Genomic DNA, 20,793 nt, shown 5'->3' on the forward strand with positions numbered 1-20,793 from the left:
CCTTCAGTACAATCACTGCTCTTATTTGCATCATCCTCCAGAGATATATCATTGCCTTCTTACTCTTCTTTCCACCAACAAGAATAGAAGACCCAATTTTTCTTTTCTGTTGTATTTGCCCTACTCAACCATGACAACCTTTTGTTTTTCTGAAGTATTAATCACCTCAGCCCCTAAGAACGATAAATCCTTGACCTGTTGTTCCACCACTGGCCAAAAGCTTTCCACTTTTCTCTTAATTGCCTCATTGATTCTATCTAGAAAAGGTCCCATTGTTCAATTAACTGAAATGTCAGTTTTGCCATCTGCATTCTCCACATTATATTGCTCTGGCATGTTCCCAATTTATTCAATCTCTCACCATCAAATCTCTGAAGTCATGCTTGAAGTGATAGCTGTATAAATACCATAGCAATCAAAAGTGTTACTTAATAAAAGCTATTGAAATCATCCCTAGGTTAAGATTTCCTGTAATGAGCCAGGGTTTCCAGTGAGAGCAGAACTTCTTGTAATGAGGTGAGAATACTTGTAATAAGCCAGGGATTCCTATAATTGGGTGGAACATCTTCTAAGAACTTGTGATTTCCTGTAGGTGATAGAACTTCTTGTGATGAACTATGACTTCCTGAAAGTGGTCTACCTTCAGCAATGTAGAGAAACCACTCTTTCCTTTTTCCGCTTCAGCTTGTTCCTTTCACATACTTTTACTACTAGAGTGCAGACATAGAGCAACAGTGACTCTTCTATGTCAGTATTAGAGGTCCAGCCTTCTTAATGATTTTATATTTGTATCTTGCAACCTTTATCTTGTGCGATTGAAATAGGGGAGAATGAATTTGGCGGCAGCACCAGTTGTCACCTAAATGTCCTCAAGCATGCCACTACTGCTGCTTGCAACCATTGCGGGAAGTCATCTGCAACATGCATCATGCAGACTCTGGACCATGTTGACTCTGAGCTGTGGATAGGTAGGCAGACTTTAGTATACCATCAGGATGATGTATGCTGACAAACATTGGAGGGAAAAAAAACAAGAAACATTCTGCTGCTGTCTAATTTCTTTTATTTGCTCTACATATCGGCAACAAAGAAACAAAACAAAAATAGACTTCCCTTTGTGTTCATATAAATAGCTAATCTTGATACAATGTTTTCTTTTGACTAATTTCTGAATTCTTTAAGTTTTCACAAAATATTATACATATATTTATCTTTAGAAGAGAACATAGATTTCTAGTATCCTCCGACTCACACTTACTGTACATATCAATTACAAGCTGTCTGCAGTATACAAACAAATTAGAAACTACTTCGTGGGTAAATCGCTAATTTAAACGTGTTTTGGTGGGGAAAAGTTCAAAGGTCATGGTTTTCAACCAACCTTTTATCATATGGAAGAGATAATGAACCTTGTATGGAACTGTTTAACTATTATCACAAAGCAACAGTCACCTAAAAGTCACTTTTCAATTAGAATTCATTTGTGTGATTTTCACATTGGACTTCATGCTTTCCCAACAAGGACACAGACACTATCTCGCATGTGTCTTTTAGAAATGTAATATCCATGAAGAACAATATCGCCAAAGAATATCGACTTTCAGTGGCAGAACAGTCAGCCATATTGCTTGTGATATCACTTCCTTCCTGCTTCCACATCGTTAGAGTAATTGCCGTGCACTTCGTTTTCTGTAGTACACAAAGCAACTTGATCAGTTTGTTTAGTATGACTGGTTGGGTTGCTGGTTCTGACCAAGAAAGGGAATGTATAAAAAATAATGTTATTCTTTGATTATAAATATCACAACCTGTGACTCACAGAAAGCACTGGAACACACACTTTTTGAGGCACCATCACATCAGCTGGCCTAGTACATTTGGTGAAATTATGTGGACACAACCAGGGTACAGGGTGGCAGTGACTCATTCTGGCTCAACAGAAGCACATTTAGACTAGGTTTTGCCTTTTTATTATTTTATAGTTTTAATGCTGTAGTTCGGTGATATGGCTTTCTTTCAGTCTGGCTAAATCAATATTTGCAATTCAAAAACCATTGATTTTCAGGGCAAACTGTACTGAAGAAAGCTCTGACTTTTCTGGGGCAGTGATACAGCAGCCCTCTGTCACGCTACACCATGCCCCTTAGAAATGCCAAACCTCACGACGAGTGCAAGTTAAAGATGTGTTGAAAATAATGCTATGTTAAACATTTTAAAGCTCAAACTAATCAAATTAAAGTGGAAATGTCCCAAAGGTGCAAGTTAAAAGAAAGCAGTTTGTACAGTGAGCACCCGTCCCAAAATAGGAAGTGTCTCGTTCAAAGTCAGAAACACTTGCCTTTAATTCAAGTCCAATTTACATTAAAGCAAACGTGTCTTCCTTTAAATCATGGGCCCCTTTCTATAAATCATGAACACCTTTCGTTATGCGAGTCCCTTCTTGTTTTAAATAACTAGCATCTCAGGGAATTACCTTGCAGACATGGAGTCATATTTCTAATTTCTGAATCACAAAACTACAACATTCAAATCCTGCAGGGAGTCCCTTGCTTTGGCAGGATTTTTAAAATATTGTGCGAGGGTAAACTATGAAAAGTTTATGGTGCTTACACAATTCAATCAGTTTCTATTCACTAGAGAATCTGCCTCATTGGACTTCCTGTTTGCCGCAGTGCATTGTGGGTATAGTCCTGAATGTGCGCATATACAGAATTACATTCTTCACGGGGCGTTGGGAAGAGAGGATGCTTAAAGTTAGATCTGGGAAGGAATGTATGTTGTGAGCAAAGGTTTCAATGTGCTCGTGACAGGGGTGAGTGGTCCTGGCTTTCTCTCTGCATTTACAATTGGAATGAATGTGTTATTGAAGCAGATTTGTAAGAAAAACTAGAAGAGTGGAAACTACTCACACCTGACATAGGGCATTCGGCGATCTATATTAGTGACCCATTGCATTCTCAAACATATGACTGCATTTTCTGTACCACGTGAAGTGGGCTGTGGGGCTTCTGTGGCATGGAATGGCACCTGCAGTTGTACCAAGTTCTGCCAATCAGATTGAATAAAAAAGAATAAAAACAATCAATGTCATGAATGCCATGGACTAGACACAAAAGCTAAAGTTTACCCATTCCAAGTGTGGCTCATTTAGGAGTATTTACCTGCAATAAACATGTGTAACGTTTGCTAATTTATATATATATATATATATATTTCATGTAGCTATTTACAGTATGTACAAAACATATGTACACAGTGTTTATTTACAGTTTGTAAAACGACATGGCACAGTTTTGTCTGAAAGAAAGTCCTGCACACACACACACACACACACACACTGTCCACACATGCACAGAGCCACACGCACACATCCACGCACCTACATTTGCAGGTGCCAGAGCCTTGTGTTCCTGCAGTTTCATTGCAGAGTCTGGCAAAGCCTTATGTCTAAATCAAAGATGGTTTTCTTGTGCTTTCTGAAATCAATGTCCAGTGTGCTTCTTCCCTCCCCTCCTGTCACTCTGCTATGCCATTTAAAACCAGAAAAACGTATTTCAAGTGCAAACTCTTGAAAATCCCCCACCCACCCTCTGAGCTATGGTTGACACTTGTTCTTCAAATTAGACTAAACAACCTATAATTGTCTTTTTCCAGACCCCCACACAATGTAGTGCAGATGGGCTCTCCGACACCATCAAACAATTCATTCAGAATAGAATTTAATACATGACAGTAACTCATTGGATAACACATTCCTTTTCAAAAATCGGACATAAGAAGTACTAAAATGGAGATGTTTTTCTAGGTAAAGTGATGACACTGTTCTAAAGGGAAAGATGTATCTGGTGGTGGGGACGAGGGAGTGGGGCAGACAGGAACTTCGTTTTTAGATCCAGTCTATGAAAACTGTGGAATCCGGAGACCAGCGTTCTAATTCCAACCTCCACCGAGACCAGTTTGTGTGACCTTGGGCAAATTACTTTACTTGTGTGGCTCAGCTTCTTTACCAGAAAAAATTAAGACATGGCTACATAAGCCTACAAGCCCACTAACCCAATGTATACAAAAGATTTCTTAACCACCACATGTATTCGTAGATGATATATAGTGTTGTAGGCCGGCTGTTGTCTGCTTTAGGAACATAGGTGAAGGTTGTTTTGTAATGAAAACTAAGAAGGACGGCCTTCAGCCCGAGTAAAATCTTCATCTATTTTGACATGTGAAAGCAGGGTCATTGCATGTATTGTAAGGGGTCAATATTGTAGCTCTGTGGGTTGAGTGTCCCATGGTGCGGTCTGCCTACACATGCATGGTAAAGGATTGACTACCAGTTGGCCCGGCCAAGCTTTAAATTTTGATAATATATGTGTCACCAATTTGGAGATCATTATAAGTCATTCAATGTGCCCTGCAGCTGCGGGCATTTAGCAGCGAGCTCTGGAGAAGTAACTCACTGACCTGGAAAACTTGGGGGCTCTTCTTTACAAGAATTATAATCAAATGTGATAGTACAATTGAGCTGTACCAAAACTACAGTTCCCAAAATGCATTAGGTTGCAAAATGAAGACCAGGGCTGCTCTCTTACGGGAATGGTCGATATGTCAGCTCTAAAGTAACCAAAAATAGCCTTTCTATCTTCGAATTTGGTGTAAGCAATTGTAAAAGCTTTCAGATGATTAACTATAAATAGCACTTGTTAAAAGATGAAGGGTCAGAAGGGAGGGATGGATGCCTAGTGGTTAAATTGCTGCCTTTTGAACCCAGAAGCTGGGCACATATTACATATGCTCTGCACGGATGAAGTGCAATTCTGGCTCAATATTTTCACTATCATCTCAAAAAACAAAATTTGCAGTGGCCCAGCGGGGTGAAAAGGAGCTGTAAGACTGGGGTAAAGAGACAGGAAGTGCAGGGTGACAAAAGGAAGAGACATCACACACTATCAACACTAGGAACCCCTGGCTGTTGGCACTCAGCAGCTCCAGCGGTGGGCTCCCACAATACACCCCTCCTCTGTGCTATTTTTTGTTCTGTATTTATGTTTTTACAAATTAGCGCAGCCGGTGCCTTTGTTGCGTGGAGTGCTGCCCCAATGCCAGCGAGGTAACCAGAGGGCTTGCTGTGCTTTCCTCTAGAGCCAGAAATACGTGTATGTGCAGGAAAAGTGTGTCCGCCTCCTGCAGAAACGCGACGCGCCCAGCCGATGGCCGTGTATTCCACGGGAAAACGGAATGCGCAGCGGATACGTTCATTCCTTTCTGGTTAATGCACGAATAACAATGTACTCACTGCTTTAAATTCGACAAAATTAAGATGCCCTGTTCCCCCCTTTCTGTAGCCCCGTGGTGGTAGATGAGTTCACCCAAGTATTATCAAACATAGTTAGATTTTCAGAAAAAGAAAACTTTAAATACATATGTTGTTCAACAATTTAAAATTCGCACTAAAAAATGTTCAAGTGTTTAATATAAGTAAATTACCTATTAAGACCTGCTCTCTGCTTTTGTCAGATGTGAAAACGAGGCACCGGAAAACGAAGGGATCTGCCCAGGATCACACAATACGGGGTTAGGGTATTAGAACTCGTGGTTCCTGGTTAGACAGTCAATGGCTTAACTATCTTTGCGTGCAACACTGTCCGAATGATATACGCTTCCATGCAGAAGCGTCAACGTGTGAGTTTCTCTTCCATTTGTCCACTGCCGCACCCCGTATGTGCGTAAATACAAGGAAGGAAATGGAACAGGTATTGAGCAACAAGGAAATCTCGATGCTTTCGGTCCCCGCACCTCTTTCTCCGGGCCTTGTAACTAGGCGTTGCTAGGTTCTTCTAATTCTGTATCGAAAAGGCTCTAATTTGCTACCAAACACAGTGCACCTTCAGAATGGGTCTAGTCTAACCATTTCACAATCGAGGGACACATATTTGAGAGGGCTTTGTGGTGGTTTCTGTTGGTTGTATTACTGAGGATGGGGAATTTTCTATCCGAAATACCCGTGAGTAGCATGGCATGTTTAAATGCGGTCGGTAGGGAGCGCCCTTTCTTGCTACCTTCGTGACAGACATCTAAAGATTGCCACATAAAATAGATCAGTTTGGCCATTCACCGTGCAATACTGATACCCCTATAGGTAGCTCAGTGAGTTAAGGCGGTTGCTGCTGTGGATTGAGAGTAGCCTGCCGGCACCTGTACTGATAAAATCATAAAAATGAACAATTTAACCTAACAATGATACTTCTAATTATTAGTCTTTCGAAGTGCATTCATACATACTTTGTGGTGGCATTATAAGACGAGGCGGAGGGTAGTCTTGCTGTTTTTTGTTGCAGTTTTATGTAGCGCCAACAGGACTCGAAGGTATTGGAGCGCTGTACTTGAGCACATTTACACTACACATGTTTCGGTAGGCGCAGAGAGATTCAATGATTTGCCTAGAATCACAGGATGTTCAGTCGACGCTGAGACACGAACCTGGCTGCCCAGCTCGAAAGCCGTCAGCTCAGGCCATTATACCACACCCTGCCCGGGGATTGAGATTAGGGGTTAATACACATAGACAGAGCTGGTGCGAAGTGCGAACCATGAATCTTTGGTTTTACAATGTTTTATCGGCATCGGACACATATGACACCCAGAAGTGTTGCCATTTTAGGGTCTCGGGCGGGCGCACTCGCACCAACCCACGCGATCAAAACCGGCCTTCAGTGGCCAGCGCGGCTGGCGAGACCAACCCACCCTCAGGCATGACAAGTGATGCCAAGCGCCCCCTCACACACCCACACACAGCGGTGGTGTCATAACACGTTCATTGCGAGAAGTTGGTTTCTTCTGACGTAGTTTTTGCAGGAGTACCACATACTTGCTAATAACCACGACGAGCACAACACAAGCAAACAACCCCAACTTCCCTCGTGCAAACCGTGCACTGTGCCGCCGGGGTCGCTGGAGGCTCACGCGTGCTCCTACCCCTCCCCCACCCCCGCCCTCCAACCGCGTAAATGCCCTCTTGCAAGCTATGTCAAGCAGAACTCATATTTACCAAATTGGGCAACGGAGGTGGGGGCCAAGGACGTAAACATAACAAGTGACTCCCCTGAACGGGTCAATTTAAGAGGTCCTGAAGAGGAAAAAGTGTTCTGCACTTCTGTAAATTGCATTTTTTTTTTTATATGGGCTACCACAGCGGCCTCCCAGCGCCTGCACGTTGTTCTCAGGTGAGTAATTCCAGTGTTAGCTGACATTACATCTGCACTGGCGACCAAGGTATTAAACCAACGGGTGTATCAGGTGAACGCGTTTGTAGTTGTGCTTAGTTTGTAAGGTGCCAAGGTGCCACTCAGCCTGCCCAGTAATGATTTCCTCCTCCTGGTGTCAGACAGGCGAGGTAAAGATTTGTTTTACAACACGAAAAGAGGGTCATATTTGAAGAGCTTACAAACAGAGCTGCGGATTCACGTTGTGTGGGTGTTTTTCCCTCAAGTATGTTCATATCTTTAGGGACCTTGCCTTCCTTTTAAATGTATAAGGGTGGATTAAGTGCTACTCTGAAAGCGGAGCCCGCTGCACACCTACTGCGCCGCTCTGCTTTCCATCATCTGCCCTGTCAGATCTGATAGTCACAAACATTTTCCAGTGCCCATTCAAACCTTGGTGTCTTTACTGTATTAAACGTCGTCTCTTTTTTGGAAAGGGGGAGTCTCCAGAAACAGGAACTGCACCAAGCCCCCCAATGGCATTCCACGCAACCCACTGGAAGAGACACGAAGCGCTTTACAAGAAGGTGCCTATTTTAAGTGCCTTTTGTACCGCTTTTGGCTGCATTTCACCGGCCCAGCACCCACGACGCAGCATTGCCAAAGACCACACACTAAACACAGGGACACACAAGGCAGTCACACAACACACGCGACTTGGTATGAGGTACGGGTGCTGCTGGCAGTATAGTCCTTTAAGAGGGGGTGTCCAACCCCTTTCAGTGTCCTGCCCCCGCATGAACTGCCCCCTCCCTGGACTAGTAACTCACCAGTCGTAAACTCTGGTGTGGCCTGCCACCCCCTCACACACCCACACACTCCCAGAACACTGTAAATACTGTAGGGCAGAGTGCCTGCTCTAACACAGGCCTGCCTCGGTGCCAGGACACCTTTGAGTGAGTACTGCACCCCTCTCTCCTGTCCAGGTGCACCCGTGAACAGTACTGTCACTGCCAGGCACGGCTCGTGTGCCTTTAATGGGACCGTACCGCGGGCCTCCGCAGGGCTTCTGTGCGTCTAGCTGGACAGTACCTGAGTTTGTCAGACGGGGGCAAACACCGGGGGGCAGAGACCCCCACCCCCGCCAGTAGTTCCATCTCCAGCACCGCTCTTCAGCTGTCGGCGCTCTGCACAGACATATTGCGCATCCCTCTGCCCTGGTGGCTGTCGCCCTCACCATCCTTCACTGTAAGAACCCCGGTGCGGGGAGGGCGGGTGGTATCACCTCACTTCCACAGGGTAGACAGCATCGCCACACTCCTCCACCAGCCCCGCGCGGCCCACGCCTGCGTCCCTCCCCTCCTCTGCGGGGCCACTAATTCAGCTAAAGAGGAACATGAAATGAAGCGTCTCAAGAACCCAGGGTGGCAGGCGGGGTCACACGTGTGAGAGGGGCACCTGCTTGGGGTACAGGGCCAGGCTGCCCACGCCCGTCCTGACTGCCAGCGCCCTGCTGGCCTCGCTGTACCCGCAGGCGTCCACGGACTTGCCCTCCCGGCAGCACCGGCCCGTGAAGCGCCTCCAGGAGTCCAGAGTCTTGCCCGACCAGATCCAGACCCCGGAAGTGATGCCCACCACCAGGCACATGAAGTACTTGAGCATGAAGACGGCGTAGTCTGGCCTCAGCTTCCTCTTGTCCCCGGGGCACGAGCAGTTCTGCGCCCTCTCCCAGGCCTCGCGGAAGTGCTGCTCGTAGATGTAGCAGGCGACCACGATGGTGGCGGGCACGGTGTAGAGGACCGTGAAGATGCCAATGCGGATCATCAGCTTCTCCAGTTTGTCCGTCTTGGTGCCCCCTTGCTTGATCACACTACGGATGCGGAACAAGGACACAAAGCCAGCAAGGAGGAACATGGTCCCAGTGAAGAGGTACACCACCAAGGGCGCCAGCACGAACCCGCGCAAGTTGTCCAGGTTCTGGTTGCCCACATAGCAGATGCCAGCCACCGGGTCCCCGTCCACCGAGCTCATGGCCAGGACAGCGATGGACTTGATGCTGGGGATGAGCCAGGCCGCCATGTGGAAATACTGAGAGTAGCTGGCGATGGCCTCGTTGCCCCACTTCATGCCAGCAGCCAGGAACCAGGTGAAGGACAGGATGACCCACCAGATGGAGCTGGCCATTCCAAAGAAGTAGATCAGGAGGAAGACCACCGTGCAGAGCGCAGGCCCAGTGGTCTCATAATGGACATGGTTGTAGTCTTTGTTGCAGGCCACATTGGCATGGCCAACGATCAGCCGGACCATGTACCCGATGGACACTAGGAGGTAGCAGGCGGACAGGAAGATGATGGGGCGCTCCGGATACTTGAACCTCTCCATGTCGATGAAGAACGTGGCCACCGTGGTGAAGGTGGAGATGAAGCACAGGATGGACCACAGACCTATCCAGAAGGTGGCGAAGGTCTTCTCGTCTTGGGTGAAGTAGGGTTGAAAGCATGGCACGGCGCAGTTGGACACCTGGCCCGTCTTGATCCTGTTGTACAATGGGTGAGACTCTTTCAGGATGGGGATGAAGGGGTCCCTGCACTTGCAAACCCCATCACATGCGGTGTTTGAGGGCCGTTGGCCGTGCAACGGGGTGAGGTTGTTGTTGTTGGGCCTCCTGGATGGGTGGGTAGGCTTTGCAAAGAAAGGTGGCAGTGTGGTGGTGGTCTCTGTCCTGTTGTAGTCCATGCACAAGTTATCCGAGTCGCCGTGCACGGGCAGCATGTCGCAGTCCATCCTTTCTGGCCAAGTAAAGCCATACTGCATCATCAGAGGGGAGCACCCAGATTTAGCCCTCTCGCACACCGACCGGCAGGGGGGCAGCGGCTTCATGTAGTCTGCCAGGCAGATTGGCGTGTACATGCTGCAGAGGAAGAACTTCAGGTCTGGGGAGCAGTGGATTTTCACCAGTGGCCAGAACTGGTGCACCTCCAGACCCGCCTCGTCCTGGGTGTCGTGGTTGAAGGGGTTGGGCATGTAGGTGTTGTTGTAGCCGATGCCCTTGCACATGGGCACAGTTATCTCTTGGCAGACAAGGCCCTTTGAGGCTGCCGTAACAAGGGCAGGGAAGCCCAGTACCAGAAGTGCTAGCACAAGACCCAAATGCGAGACTGTGGAGTCAGACCTTGCCGTAGAGCCCATTTTCCACCCCATCCGTGTTCTGGAAGCAGGGGTCATTTCTGCACCATTCTCATGATGTCCTCCAGAGAGTGCTTTCAGTCCATGGGCAGAGTCTCTTCGACCTACAGCAAGTCCTCAGATGACATATGCAACCTTGCACGAGCAGGGGGGCATTCTCAAAGGGTTGATTGCCCCCAAGAAAGGCATAATTGTCCAGCGTTTGCACAAAGGCCCAGTCGCTCTTCTTTCTTAGTTCAGTGTTCCTACACAAGCCATATATCCATCCACGGAGTCCTGTAATGCGCACAACGCACTTATGCAAGCACTGCCTCTGTGGCCAATCTAGATGTATAAAATGCCATTGGTTTCCCCCAGGCAGCGGGGAGTTTACCTGTAGGGGCACCCAGGTTCCGGGGTGCGGAGGCAGGTCCGTGAGGGAGACAGCGGGCAGAGGGATTCACGAAAGGACCTTTCCCCGCTCTCAGCTCCGACGTGCTGCACACACGAATCTTCATTAGATGAGCAATATTAATTTTCATTGCGATGACACCATTTGACAAAATTGAGTTTTTTCTCTTGCAATGGATTGTGCTATGTTTCACTCACAGCATTGTTTTTTTCTTCAATTTCCAAGCGGATGGCCAGGACCGAACAAAGTCCTATTTGCAACGAAGAGGACGCATTAGTTGTTTTAAGAAAAAGTTCTTCCCGATCCTTTCCGAGAAGTTCTTGGACTTTGTCTCGTGTTACAACAAATACATCTCCGCTGACCAGTGCGCGGTGAATAGTTCCGTTCCGAGCTGGTCACATCTGCCTTGGGCTTCCAAACTATAAACTCTGCAAAGCTGGCGGGTTCCAGATTTATTTCGATGTTTCAGTGGGCGGGGCTCTCCTGTCGCTGCCAGTGCACATGGCTTGTCGCCCCGCAGCCTCCTCGCGACCTGTGATGTGCAGAGATCGTGCGAACCAGCTCCGATGCACTCGTGGCCAGGACTTCAGCCCTGCGGTGGACTCTTGCCGGTGTCGCCCGTCCTGCTGCTCGGATGCACAAGTGGCAGAGACGAACTCTGTCCCGGAGCATCTGCGCGGCGCACTCACTCTCTCCGTCTGGACTTTCTCCCTGTGGGCAGGCTACCTGCACTCAAAGGGATAGGGGAGGCCCCGCCCATCTGTCAATCCACGGCCTTTGAATGCGCGCGCCAGGCCGCGCCCTTCTACGCGGCCACGCCCCCGTGACCCGCCCCTTTCCTTTTCAGGCCTCTCCTTTCTAGTCCCTGTTTGTCACCAGCAGGAGCCCGTGTGAGATCAGCGGGGTGGGGATAAGGCCGAGGCGGTCCTTTCCGCAGCCTGTAGCCAAGACTCAGTTGGGGGGAAAAGTGTGTTCACTCACTCATTTATTAGTTTACGTTTCTTAAATACCACGTTGAATTGGGTCTTGATACAGTGAAAATCGGAACACATTTCCTTGTTTATTTATGCCCTAATAATAACAATATTTAATTAATCATTAATTAAATATCATTGTTATTATTAGGGCATAAATAAACATTAATTAATTAACTTGGCATTAATTATTAATGCCAAGTTTAGTTATACAATACGCCTGTGCACTTTTATTTTATTTTCGGGGTGTATTTCAGTGTTAAATATCGTGCCAACTTCCCAAATCCGAACCATACCTTTATAGACATACATTAAGGACAAGCGGAAAACGTGTACATTGCTTAACTTAGGTTAGAGCCCGCCATGCCTAAGCCATTTTTTATAAAAAATAAATTTTTGTAAAAATGTCCAGTTACGGGCATGGCCACCACCTCGACCTTAACTCACCTGAAATCCATGTTTAATTGCCTACCTGTTCGTTACTTTACTGTAGGGACCGTATGTACTCCAGTTAAATGCTTAGCAACTTTGCATCCATTTTTTAAAAATTCGCCAGGTTCGCAGAGTGTTTAGATGGTGTAGGTAAAAAACACAGAAAAGGAAGTGACGGGGGCTGTGATGCTCATGGCTTTTGCAGTAATTCCACGCTGCTGCTGATGCTGAAGCTGTCCTGGAGGGAAGTGGGAGCACTCTCACGCAGGGCCATGTGCCAGTCATCAGGCGCCCTCCATCCATCCTGCTGCGGGACATTGGGTCGGCTGGCATTAACTTGCCCTGAGTCGAAGCCAGGAAGATTCCCCTGCCTTCTCGAAGGAAGACGTTTTTCCAATTTTACGGGCGGGGATTTGACTAAACGTCACAAACCCCATCCTTATGACTCTAATCGTGACGACGTCATAGGCCGATTTAATGGATTTTGGAATGTTTTTTGTTTTTTTTCATCGAATTTTGGGGATTTGGATTTAGCTTCTCAAAACCCTTTTATTAGAATGTTCCTCTTATCTTTTTTTAACACCGTATCCTGTAAACGTTGACCTTGATTCTTGAAATGTAAATTTTGGTTTGAATATCAGCAGCGGTCAATAGAAATGTATGTGAACCTCCCTGTATCTGGGGTTGATCCGGGGTTGATGGTAGCACAGTGGTCGCAGTGTATATGATTTACAAATAGGTATGTGAATTGCCTCCACTGGGGGAGTGCTAAAGGGTGGAGCCGGCAGAGGTGAAGCGAAAGCATGCCCTGCACGTTGCAACGCAAACAGCCACAAATACTACATTACTGAGTAATTATAAAGGATTGGCACATTTTTGCACATTTACACAAGAAATTAATTTGTATCCAAATTAACCTAGATTATACTGTGTGCAAAGCGCAGTGAATCGTTCCATACACCAGAACATGTGGCATGCAGAGAAAAAAAACACCACAATTGAATGTATTGATTGCCTCGGTTTCTACTTGTAACTATGCGCATGAGTATTGTAGGCTTATTATGCACAGGGATCGAGTCGGGGTTCCACGCCGGTGGACGGCGCCCCCCCACTTATTTTACCTAGTGGGCGCCGTCCCCCTGTCAAACAGCTGGACTTCACTCTTTGGCCTCTCTGGGACTAGATCGGAGCTCACAGGACACTGCAAACACGCTGGCTTCGCAGATGCAATCGCATCTAAGGGGTGAGTGAGGGGAGGCAATGAGCCCGAGGGTGCAAGCCACCTTTCGTGACGTCACTTCCTATCGTGACGTCACTTCCGGTGACAGCGTCCCCCCACTTCTTTTTTTAGGACTTGTACCCTGATTATGCATGAGTAATATATGCACAGCATACATAAGTCAACCCTACGGTTAGGGAAATAGTCATAAGTAGACAATGTATGCGAAAACCATACACAGGTGCACATCATGCATACAACGATTATCTTAAGCATGAGTCCTACTGAAATACATGCAAATTCAGGCAACGCAGGAGCAGATTTACTTAGTGCGGCCTCGCACTAGGCACGTTTTCTTACGTACAGTATATTTACTATGCAAAAATGTGAGATGAGGCAGGAGAGCTAAGAAAGAGGCGAAGAGCACCCTCCGTGTCACTCAAAATTTGGATTAGCCACCCTAATGTTTAAAAAGTCAGGTAAAGTGGTGCAAAACACACCACCACTCTGCCAACATGGCAGGCCAGGAGGAACACGAGGACACAAGATACGCCAGAGTTGCAGAATGTGCATGCCATCATCATCCCATGTCATTGCTCTCTCTTGTGAACTGTTAACCAAAGGGCCATGTTCATATGCCACTGTGCTAGAGTAGGATTGTAATTTATGAACTGCAAGTAACAAACGAATCAGTGTGACAAAAGCAGAGACCACACTGACCCTCTATGTTCTGCATAGTGCAAGTTATTTGCAGTAGGCACATTAATGCTCTGCTCGACTTTATGATGAGTCAAAACTGTCACTAGACACAAAACTCTGAACTCTCTCCAGTTGGAACATTAATCACTGACATTTTTATTGTAGCCTGAAAAATGCTGAACACACAAGGAACACTGCAGTTCTTTTAAATCCAATGTTCCTGAACATAGCGACCTCCTCTCGAACTCAGCCCCAGGTGCGGCTGCACCATGCGCACTGCCCTAAAGCCAGGCCTCGATATACACATGAGAATAGGTTTGAGGTTGACATTGTCTTCCTGCGCATTTGTGTCTTCCAAAGGTGTTAAATTGTACATCTTCCCACATTGTGCATTAGGGTTGGCTCTAAAAGCCGCCTGCATGGCTTTCCCTGGCTTTTAATTATGCTCCTGAGTGCATGCCTACCACAGTTCTCCAAATTGATTAAAATACCTCTGGACTCCAATGATAGGACATGGTGTGTTAATGACATTTACACCGTTTTTTTTCAGAGCGGTGCCATCTTCCTGAGCTGGCGCCAGGTAGAGGTGGGGTTGCTTACCCAGCAGTTCCGGGTAAGCCAGTTTTATTTTCCTTATCTTTACAGAACCGCCAGTTTGTGTAGCATTCCTAGGAATGTCTGAATGTAAACTGTTTTTTGGCTCTTTTACTTATTATAGGTAATTCTTCTCTATGGAACAGACGGTCTGAAAATTAGGTCTGAGTATCCTTTTTTGTGTTCAATCACTTAAGCACGTATCGCAGCAGCACCACCTTATGTCCCAAATGAAAGCCACGCCCACGTATAGGCTTTAAGGCTGAAACATGTTGACCATCATTTTCCACCATACCAATGCGGTTTAAATCCACACCGCTGGGTCACTGTTTTTAATCCTGGCAGTGGGTGTATTGGAATAAATTGTACTGTTGCATGCTCACTAGCAAATTTTAGTCTCACCTTCTTCATTTTTGTTTATTGTTTTGCGCTGCGCCCTCATTCACAGTGTTTTTCTCTTCATATGTGGATTTAGAATATTCTATTAACATAAACATTTAAAACATCCCTGAGCTCCTCCCTCTCAGAGAGGGGGTTGTAGCCCCCAAAGGAACTAGGGGTTTCCTTTGGAAGGAGAATCCCATATGATGAAGCAAGTCACCTCTGGTGAGTGAGGGATTTCCTACTGAAAAGGGAAGTGCCCACATTTATTTCTGTGGGTTTTAGCCATTGGTTTTGTGTTGGTTTATGTAGTTATCATTCAGTAGTGGTTCATCACTCTTTCACTATTTTTTTGGGATAAACTTAAGGATTTCGTACAGTTTTGAGAGAAAGCCCATTGCACCCAATGCAATTTGGGATTGGGCTGTCTGGTAGAAGCCTTGCTTTAAGTGGCAGGGATGCAGGCAGTGCAGACTGAGAGAAGCCTGCCACCTTGCCACTTGCTTTGGAATGACCAAAGGCAAGTAAATGGAGGTTGGAATGAGTTGGTGTGGCAAATGCCCTAGCTGTGGCGGGCTTCAGGCTAGATCCCATCTGGTCCAACAACGCCTTCATCATGTCCTGGCTGCAGTATGTACAACTTGACTGTGTCTTCATCTCTGTGTTCGAGCAGTTTAATTCTCTGCATTAAGGTTCTCTCCTATTTCACTCTTCTTTTTCTAGCTGGTTGATGTAGGAGCTCACTTTGTCACAGAGTAGCAATCTCCATGGTTGTTTTCCAGTGTGAGGTATGTTGCCTTCTGCTCGTTATTGTAGACTGGTAAGGTTAGCCCTGAATTTTGCACCTAATCTAACCTTGCACTATTTTTCAGCACAAATCATCTTTTGCCCGACTTTAAGTCAAATTGCCTGAGGTTCATAGGTCGCTTTATATCAGTTCTGCAATGTGTTTGCTCGGTTTTCACCTGAAATGCCCACATTGCATAAATTAAAAACACATTTTTTACACGGTGTAAGACAGTGACATGCTACAAGATGCTGAAAAACATACCCAGTAAGCATGGGCGAATTTTGCGAATCTCGCGTTCGCGAATTGCGTTCATGTATGGCTTATATAATCCAGGCAAATATTGTATTGTCCTGATGATGATCTCGACAATTGCGTGGATTGAAACATCGTCGACCTAATCACTCTGACCCCTCTGATTATTTAGATTGTGTACTGGGCGCAGTGTTGTTGTCGATGTGTTATACAGAGTTGTGACTTGTATTGTGCATTCCTTGTCACACATACTTTTCTTTGCCGGATTGTTTTTCTTTTTTGATACCTGTATGAGTGCGTTCCACAGGAGCACCACTACTGCATATCACTTTTTAATACTATGAATTAATAAAATGTCTTTTGAGAAAAAGTTGATCGGATGTTTCCTGTGCATTATTTATATCCTCAGTGCATTACCCTTTGTTATATTTCTGTTTAGTGACCTTTGTTCCTTATAAAACAGGAATGCCCTTGCTCCATATAAATCCTTCGTTTCCCTCGGGTTATAAAACAGCTGGTATTTTGGGCAGTTGTACTGGGCATGGGATCTGAATAAAGACGGAGCCCTACACCCACAGATTATACAGTGGGGGTTCTGAGGCTCTTGGTACAAGCTGTGGCGGACTGTACCCCCTGCGCCACACACCTCTCACATAAATGGGCAGAGATACTGGGCACTGGGAATGGTTGAAGATCACATGCAGGTCCCAGTGCCACCTAGGCATGACTATTGGGTACGCCCAGTGGGTGTTGGGATACTGACGAGGCCTCAGGCTATGCCCAGTCGATAATGGGGGTGTACTGGGCTCAGTCGTGGGTCGAAGGCCACAGCTTGTGTCCAGTGCTGCAGGTGACGTCTCACAAGTGTAGGGCACTGGGCACAGGATGTGACACTGTAACCCTGCCAAGTACCTTTTCCCAAAATGCAATGGTACACAATTCACCGGCATGATGCCATCCACATGAAATAAGGGCCCCGAAACACGTTTTCTGTGCATTAAACACACATATATAACATAAATGATTATTAAACTTTTGTTAAACTTCGAGATTACATTAGTAACCTCTGAAAGATGAAATGAGGAGATATCATAACACAGCAGATTCATGTATATATATATATATATATATATATATATATATATATATATATATATATATATATATATATATATATAATATATATTACCTACTGGCGGTCGCCAGTAGGTAGTTATAGTTAGGATTATTTTCAATAGAAAATCTCAACATTCTATTTTGAATAACTTTGGCGCCGGTTGAGAAATCTGCCTGAAAATTTCCTCAAATTTGCCTCGCGGCGCCCCGGTCCTTCCCTGAAAGTTTGGGGGGGATTTGTCAAGCGGGGGCTGAGAAAAAAGGGGGGTCCCAAAACGTGTTTTCACCATGTTAATTTCCATAGGGCGGTCGACCTCACTTTTAGCGCGAACGGCTGAATGGATTTCCACCAAACTTGGCAAAATTGTAGGGACTGGTAGCCCGATGTGCCTTTGCTATGTCTCAAGATATGTGCTCCAGTGGATTTTGAGTATTTTAGGTTAAAAAAAATATATATATCTATATCTATATATCTATAAGCGCTCCCCGGTACGCGCACCGGGGTGCTAACCAGCGCGCTACGCGTGTAGGCGCGTGGAAAGCTGATTGGCTCTCGGGTGTCTGTCAACATTCCAAACAGTCTGGTGCGGCCGCCATCTTGTGTCTCGGTAGGATCGAGACACAAGAGGTGGCAAAAATAAAGGGGGAAATGACCATAAGGGGGCAGAGTAGACCCCCCTTGAGACCCTAGGTTTGATGTGGGGGCTATAAAAGGGCCCCGCGGGACAAAAAAAAAATGTTTTTGATTTGCGCGGGGGTAGCGCCCGGTACGCGCACCGCGAAGCGCACCGCGGAGCGTACAATGGGGAAAAAAGAATGATAGAGTTTTTAAAAAATGTAGCCTTTTTTAATAAATTGGAGGTAGTTCTAAAAAGAAGTTTTTTTTCTTCTTTTTGTTGTTTTATATATATTTTTAATGTTTTTTTGAACATTTTGTACTTTTTTGGCTTTTAGGAACTATTTTATATTTTTTTTGTTATTTTTATGGGGAGAAACAAAAAACAGGGAATTGAAAACGGCTCAACTGAAGCAAAAAAAAAAAACATGAAAAAATTATGGATTTTTGGGGCATTTGTGGTTGTCATCAGCACGGTTGATGAGCGTTATGCTTTGCTCACCATAGGTGATGGTCTTACCACAAAAAATACAAGAGATCTTGCATTGCCTAAACTTTTGTTGAATGTTTGGGACCATCTCCCTTGTTTCTGGTCCCGATGGAGTGGGTTGCTTTCGTTTGGAGGTGCTAGGTGAAGATTGGGGAGGGTTGCTGGCCAGTTCTCTCACCTCTGCCGCAGCATAGTTGTTGGGATGCTTGCGCTGCATGTGTCGGATCATGGTGTTATTACCAAATGAATATTTCTTATTAGGGTTCCGCCTTGAAAGTTCAATGCCACAGATTTGGCAAGTCTCCTTTGGCGCATTCACTTTCTTCTTTCCCTCTGGGATGGAAAAAAACTCCCATACAATGTGCTGCTTTGGCCTGTATGGGGTATTGTCTTCTGGCAGCCACCTCCTCCCCTCCTCCTCCTCCTCCTACTCCTCCTACTCTTCTTCTTGACCACCAATGTGATGTTGTGGTGGTCCTCTTGGTGGTGGTGGTGGTGGTGGTCAGCGACGGCTCGTGGAGGGAGTTACGGTGGGGCAGGAGGGTGGGGAGGGGGAGGGGCAGGGTGGAGGTTGCTAAAAACCGGCATATGGATAATTGCAGGTAAGTAAACAATTTAATTAATAAAACGAATTTCGTAGCTCGCACTGCATTGCATTTTGCGATGCAAGGTGCACTACGAAATTCGTTTTATTAATTAAATTGTTTACTTACCTGCAATTATCCATATGCCGGTTTTTAGCAACCTCCACCCTGCCCCTCCCCCTCCCAACCCTCCTGCCCCACCGTAACTCCCTCCACGAGCCGTCGCTGGTGGTGGTGCAGATGCTCTAGCTGCAGCTGCTTCTGTAGCCATTTTAAAGTACAAAATATTACTCAAAGATCTCCAAACAGGTCTTCCTCAGTCAAAGGACAAAGTCAGAATAAGGAAAAAAGGTGGGGGCTTTCATCATTTGGAAAAAAAAAACTGTCCTGAACCAATGAAAAGTGTTATTTTCAGGTCACATGACCTGGGCTTTCATCATTTGGAAACCAAAACTGTTCTGCACCAATAAAAAGTGTTATTTTCAGGTCACATGACCCGACGCGCTTACGCGATGCGCCCCAGGGCATGCCCGGAGGCGCGCCCCGGGGCGCATCGCGTAAGCGCGTCGGATGCTTACGTTGCGCGATCGTATTCGCTCGAGTGCTTCCGGGTGCGCTTACGCAATGCGTATCACGCAGACGCGGCTACGCGATACGTCACAATGATGTTTTCGTTCACAGCAATAGTGCTAGCTGGACGCTCACCGGTGCGCACCCTTGGGCGCGCCGGAAAACTGCGCTTTCCGGTGCGCACACCAGGGCGCGCACCGGGAGCGCTCCAGGGCAAAAAAAAAAAATGTGTATTATATAAATATACAATATAGGATTCATTATAAAAAATATTACATTTCATAGGTTTGAGGCCCTATATATAGTTAGGAATTAGCTTTTAAAAAACCTATGAAATTCACTGAAAAAACCATAGGTTTCACACCAGTTATAGTTAGGAATTAGCATTTAAAAAACCTATTAAATTCACCGAAAAAACCATAGGTTTCACACCAGTTATAGTTAGCTGGAAATTTTACTGACATAAAACCATAGAAATTCCAACGTTATAGTTAGTTTGACTCACTATAACAAGCGCGCCTGCAATGCACTGCTGATGACGTCACATATTACATCACTCATGACATCGTCAGTGACATCACTCGTGACATCACTTATGACACCATCTTTTTGACAAGTGACAGACCTCCTTTTAGTGTAATGTAACCCTTGAAACACATATTCAAAAATAGAAACTAACATTTTCAAAAAAATGGAGATACCCATACCAGTTACAACAACCAATTCAGTAATTCCACCATCTATATACACATCCACTCATTTACCAACAGTTCTATATAGTCACTTATCATATGTAGTGATACATCTATACATCCTGTTATACACCGACAGTCATCCAAAAGTTACTCACACACATACTCACACATGCAAATAAATTATTGAACATCCACTTATTTGCATATAAAACTATACACACACTACCTCCTTACTTCTAAGGAAACTTACACATACTTACTCTCTTAAACAATCCCTTATATAAACACATACTTATTTAAACAGGAACTCTTACAATCTCTTACTCTCACATATACTCACTTATATACATCAAAACTCACATACACTAGATTAAAATATATGTCGTTACTAAAAAAGACAATAGTGAGACAGTCATTCACTCACTAACACACACATATACACACTCATTCACCCATACAGTCCTGCACATATGCTGTCTTCAAAACACATACAAACAGTGAGTCAGTCACCAACCCATGCAGCTACTTATACACAAAGTGAAACACTGATACATATATTTCAATATTTAAAAGTTACTCGCTAATATATGTATTCAATAAAATACACT

The 20,793-nt window shown here is 45.4% G+C and overlaps 1 protein-coding gene across 1 annotated transcript; it reads right to left on the bottom strand.

The window, feature by feature from the left end:
* Positions 1-1,046: 1,046 nt before the first annotated feature.
* On the bottom strand, positions 1,047-11,480 carry LOC147730518 (frizzled-5-like). Its single transcript, XM_086955332.1, has one exon. It carries the CDS (start codon positions 10,419-10,421, stop codon positions 8,634-8,636), a length of 1,788 nt encoding a protein of 595 aa, XP_086811458.1. The 5' UTR covers positions 10,422-11,480; the 3' UTR covers positions 1,047-8,633.
* Between the last annotated feature and the right edge of the window lie 9,313 nt (positions 11,481-20,793).

The sequence above is a fragment of the Lissotriton vulgaris genome, chromosome 2_1 (genome assembly GCF_964263255.1).
Source record: "Lissotriton vulgaris chromosome 2_1, aLisVul1.2, whole genome shotgun sequence".
NCBI lineage: Eukaryota > Metazoa > Chordata > Amphibia > Caudata > Salamandridae > Lissotriton > Lissotriton vulgaris.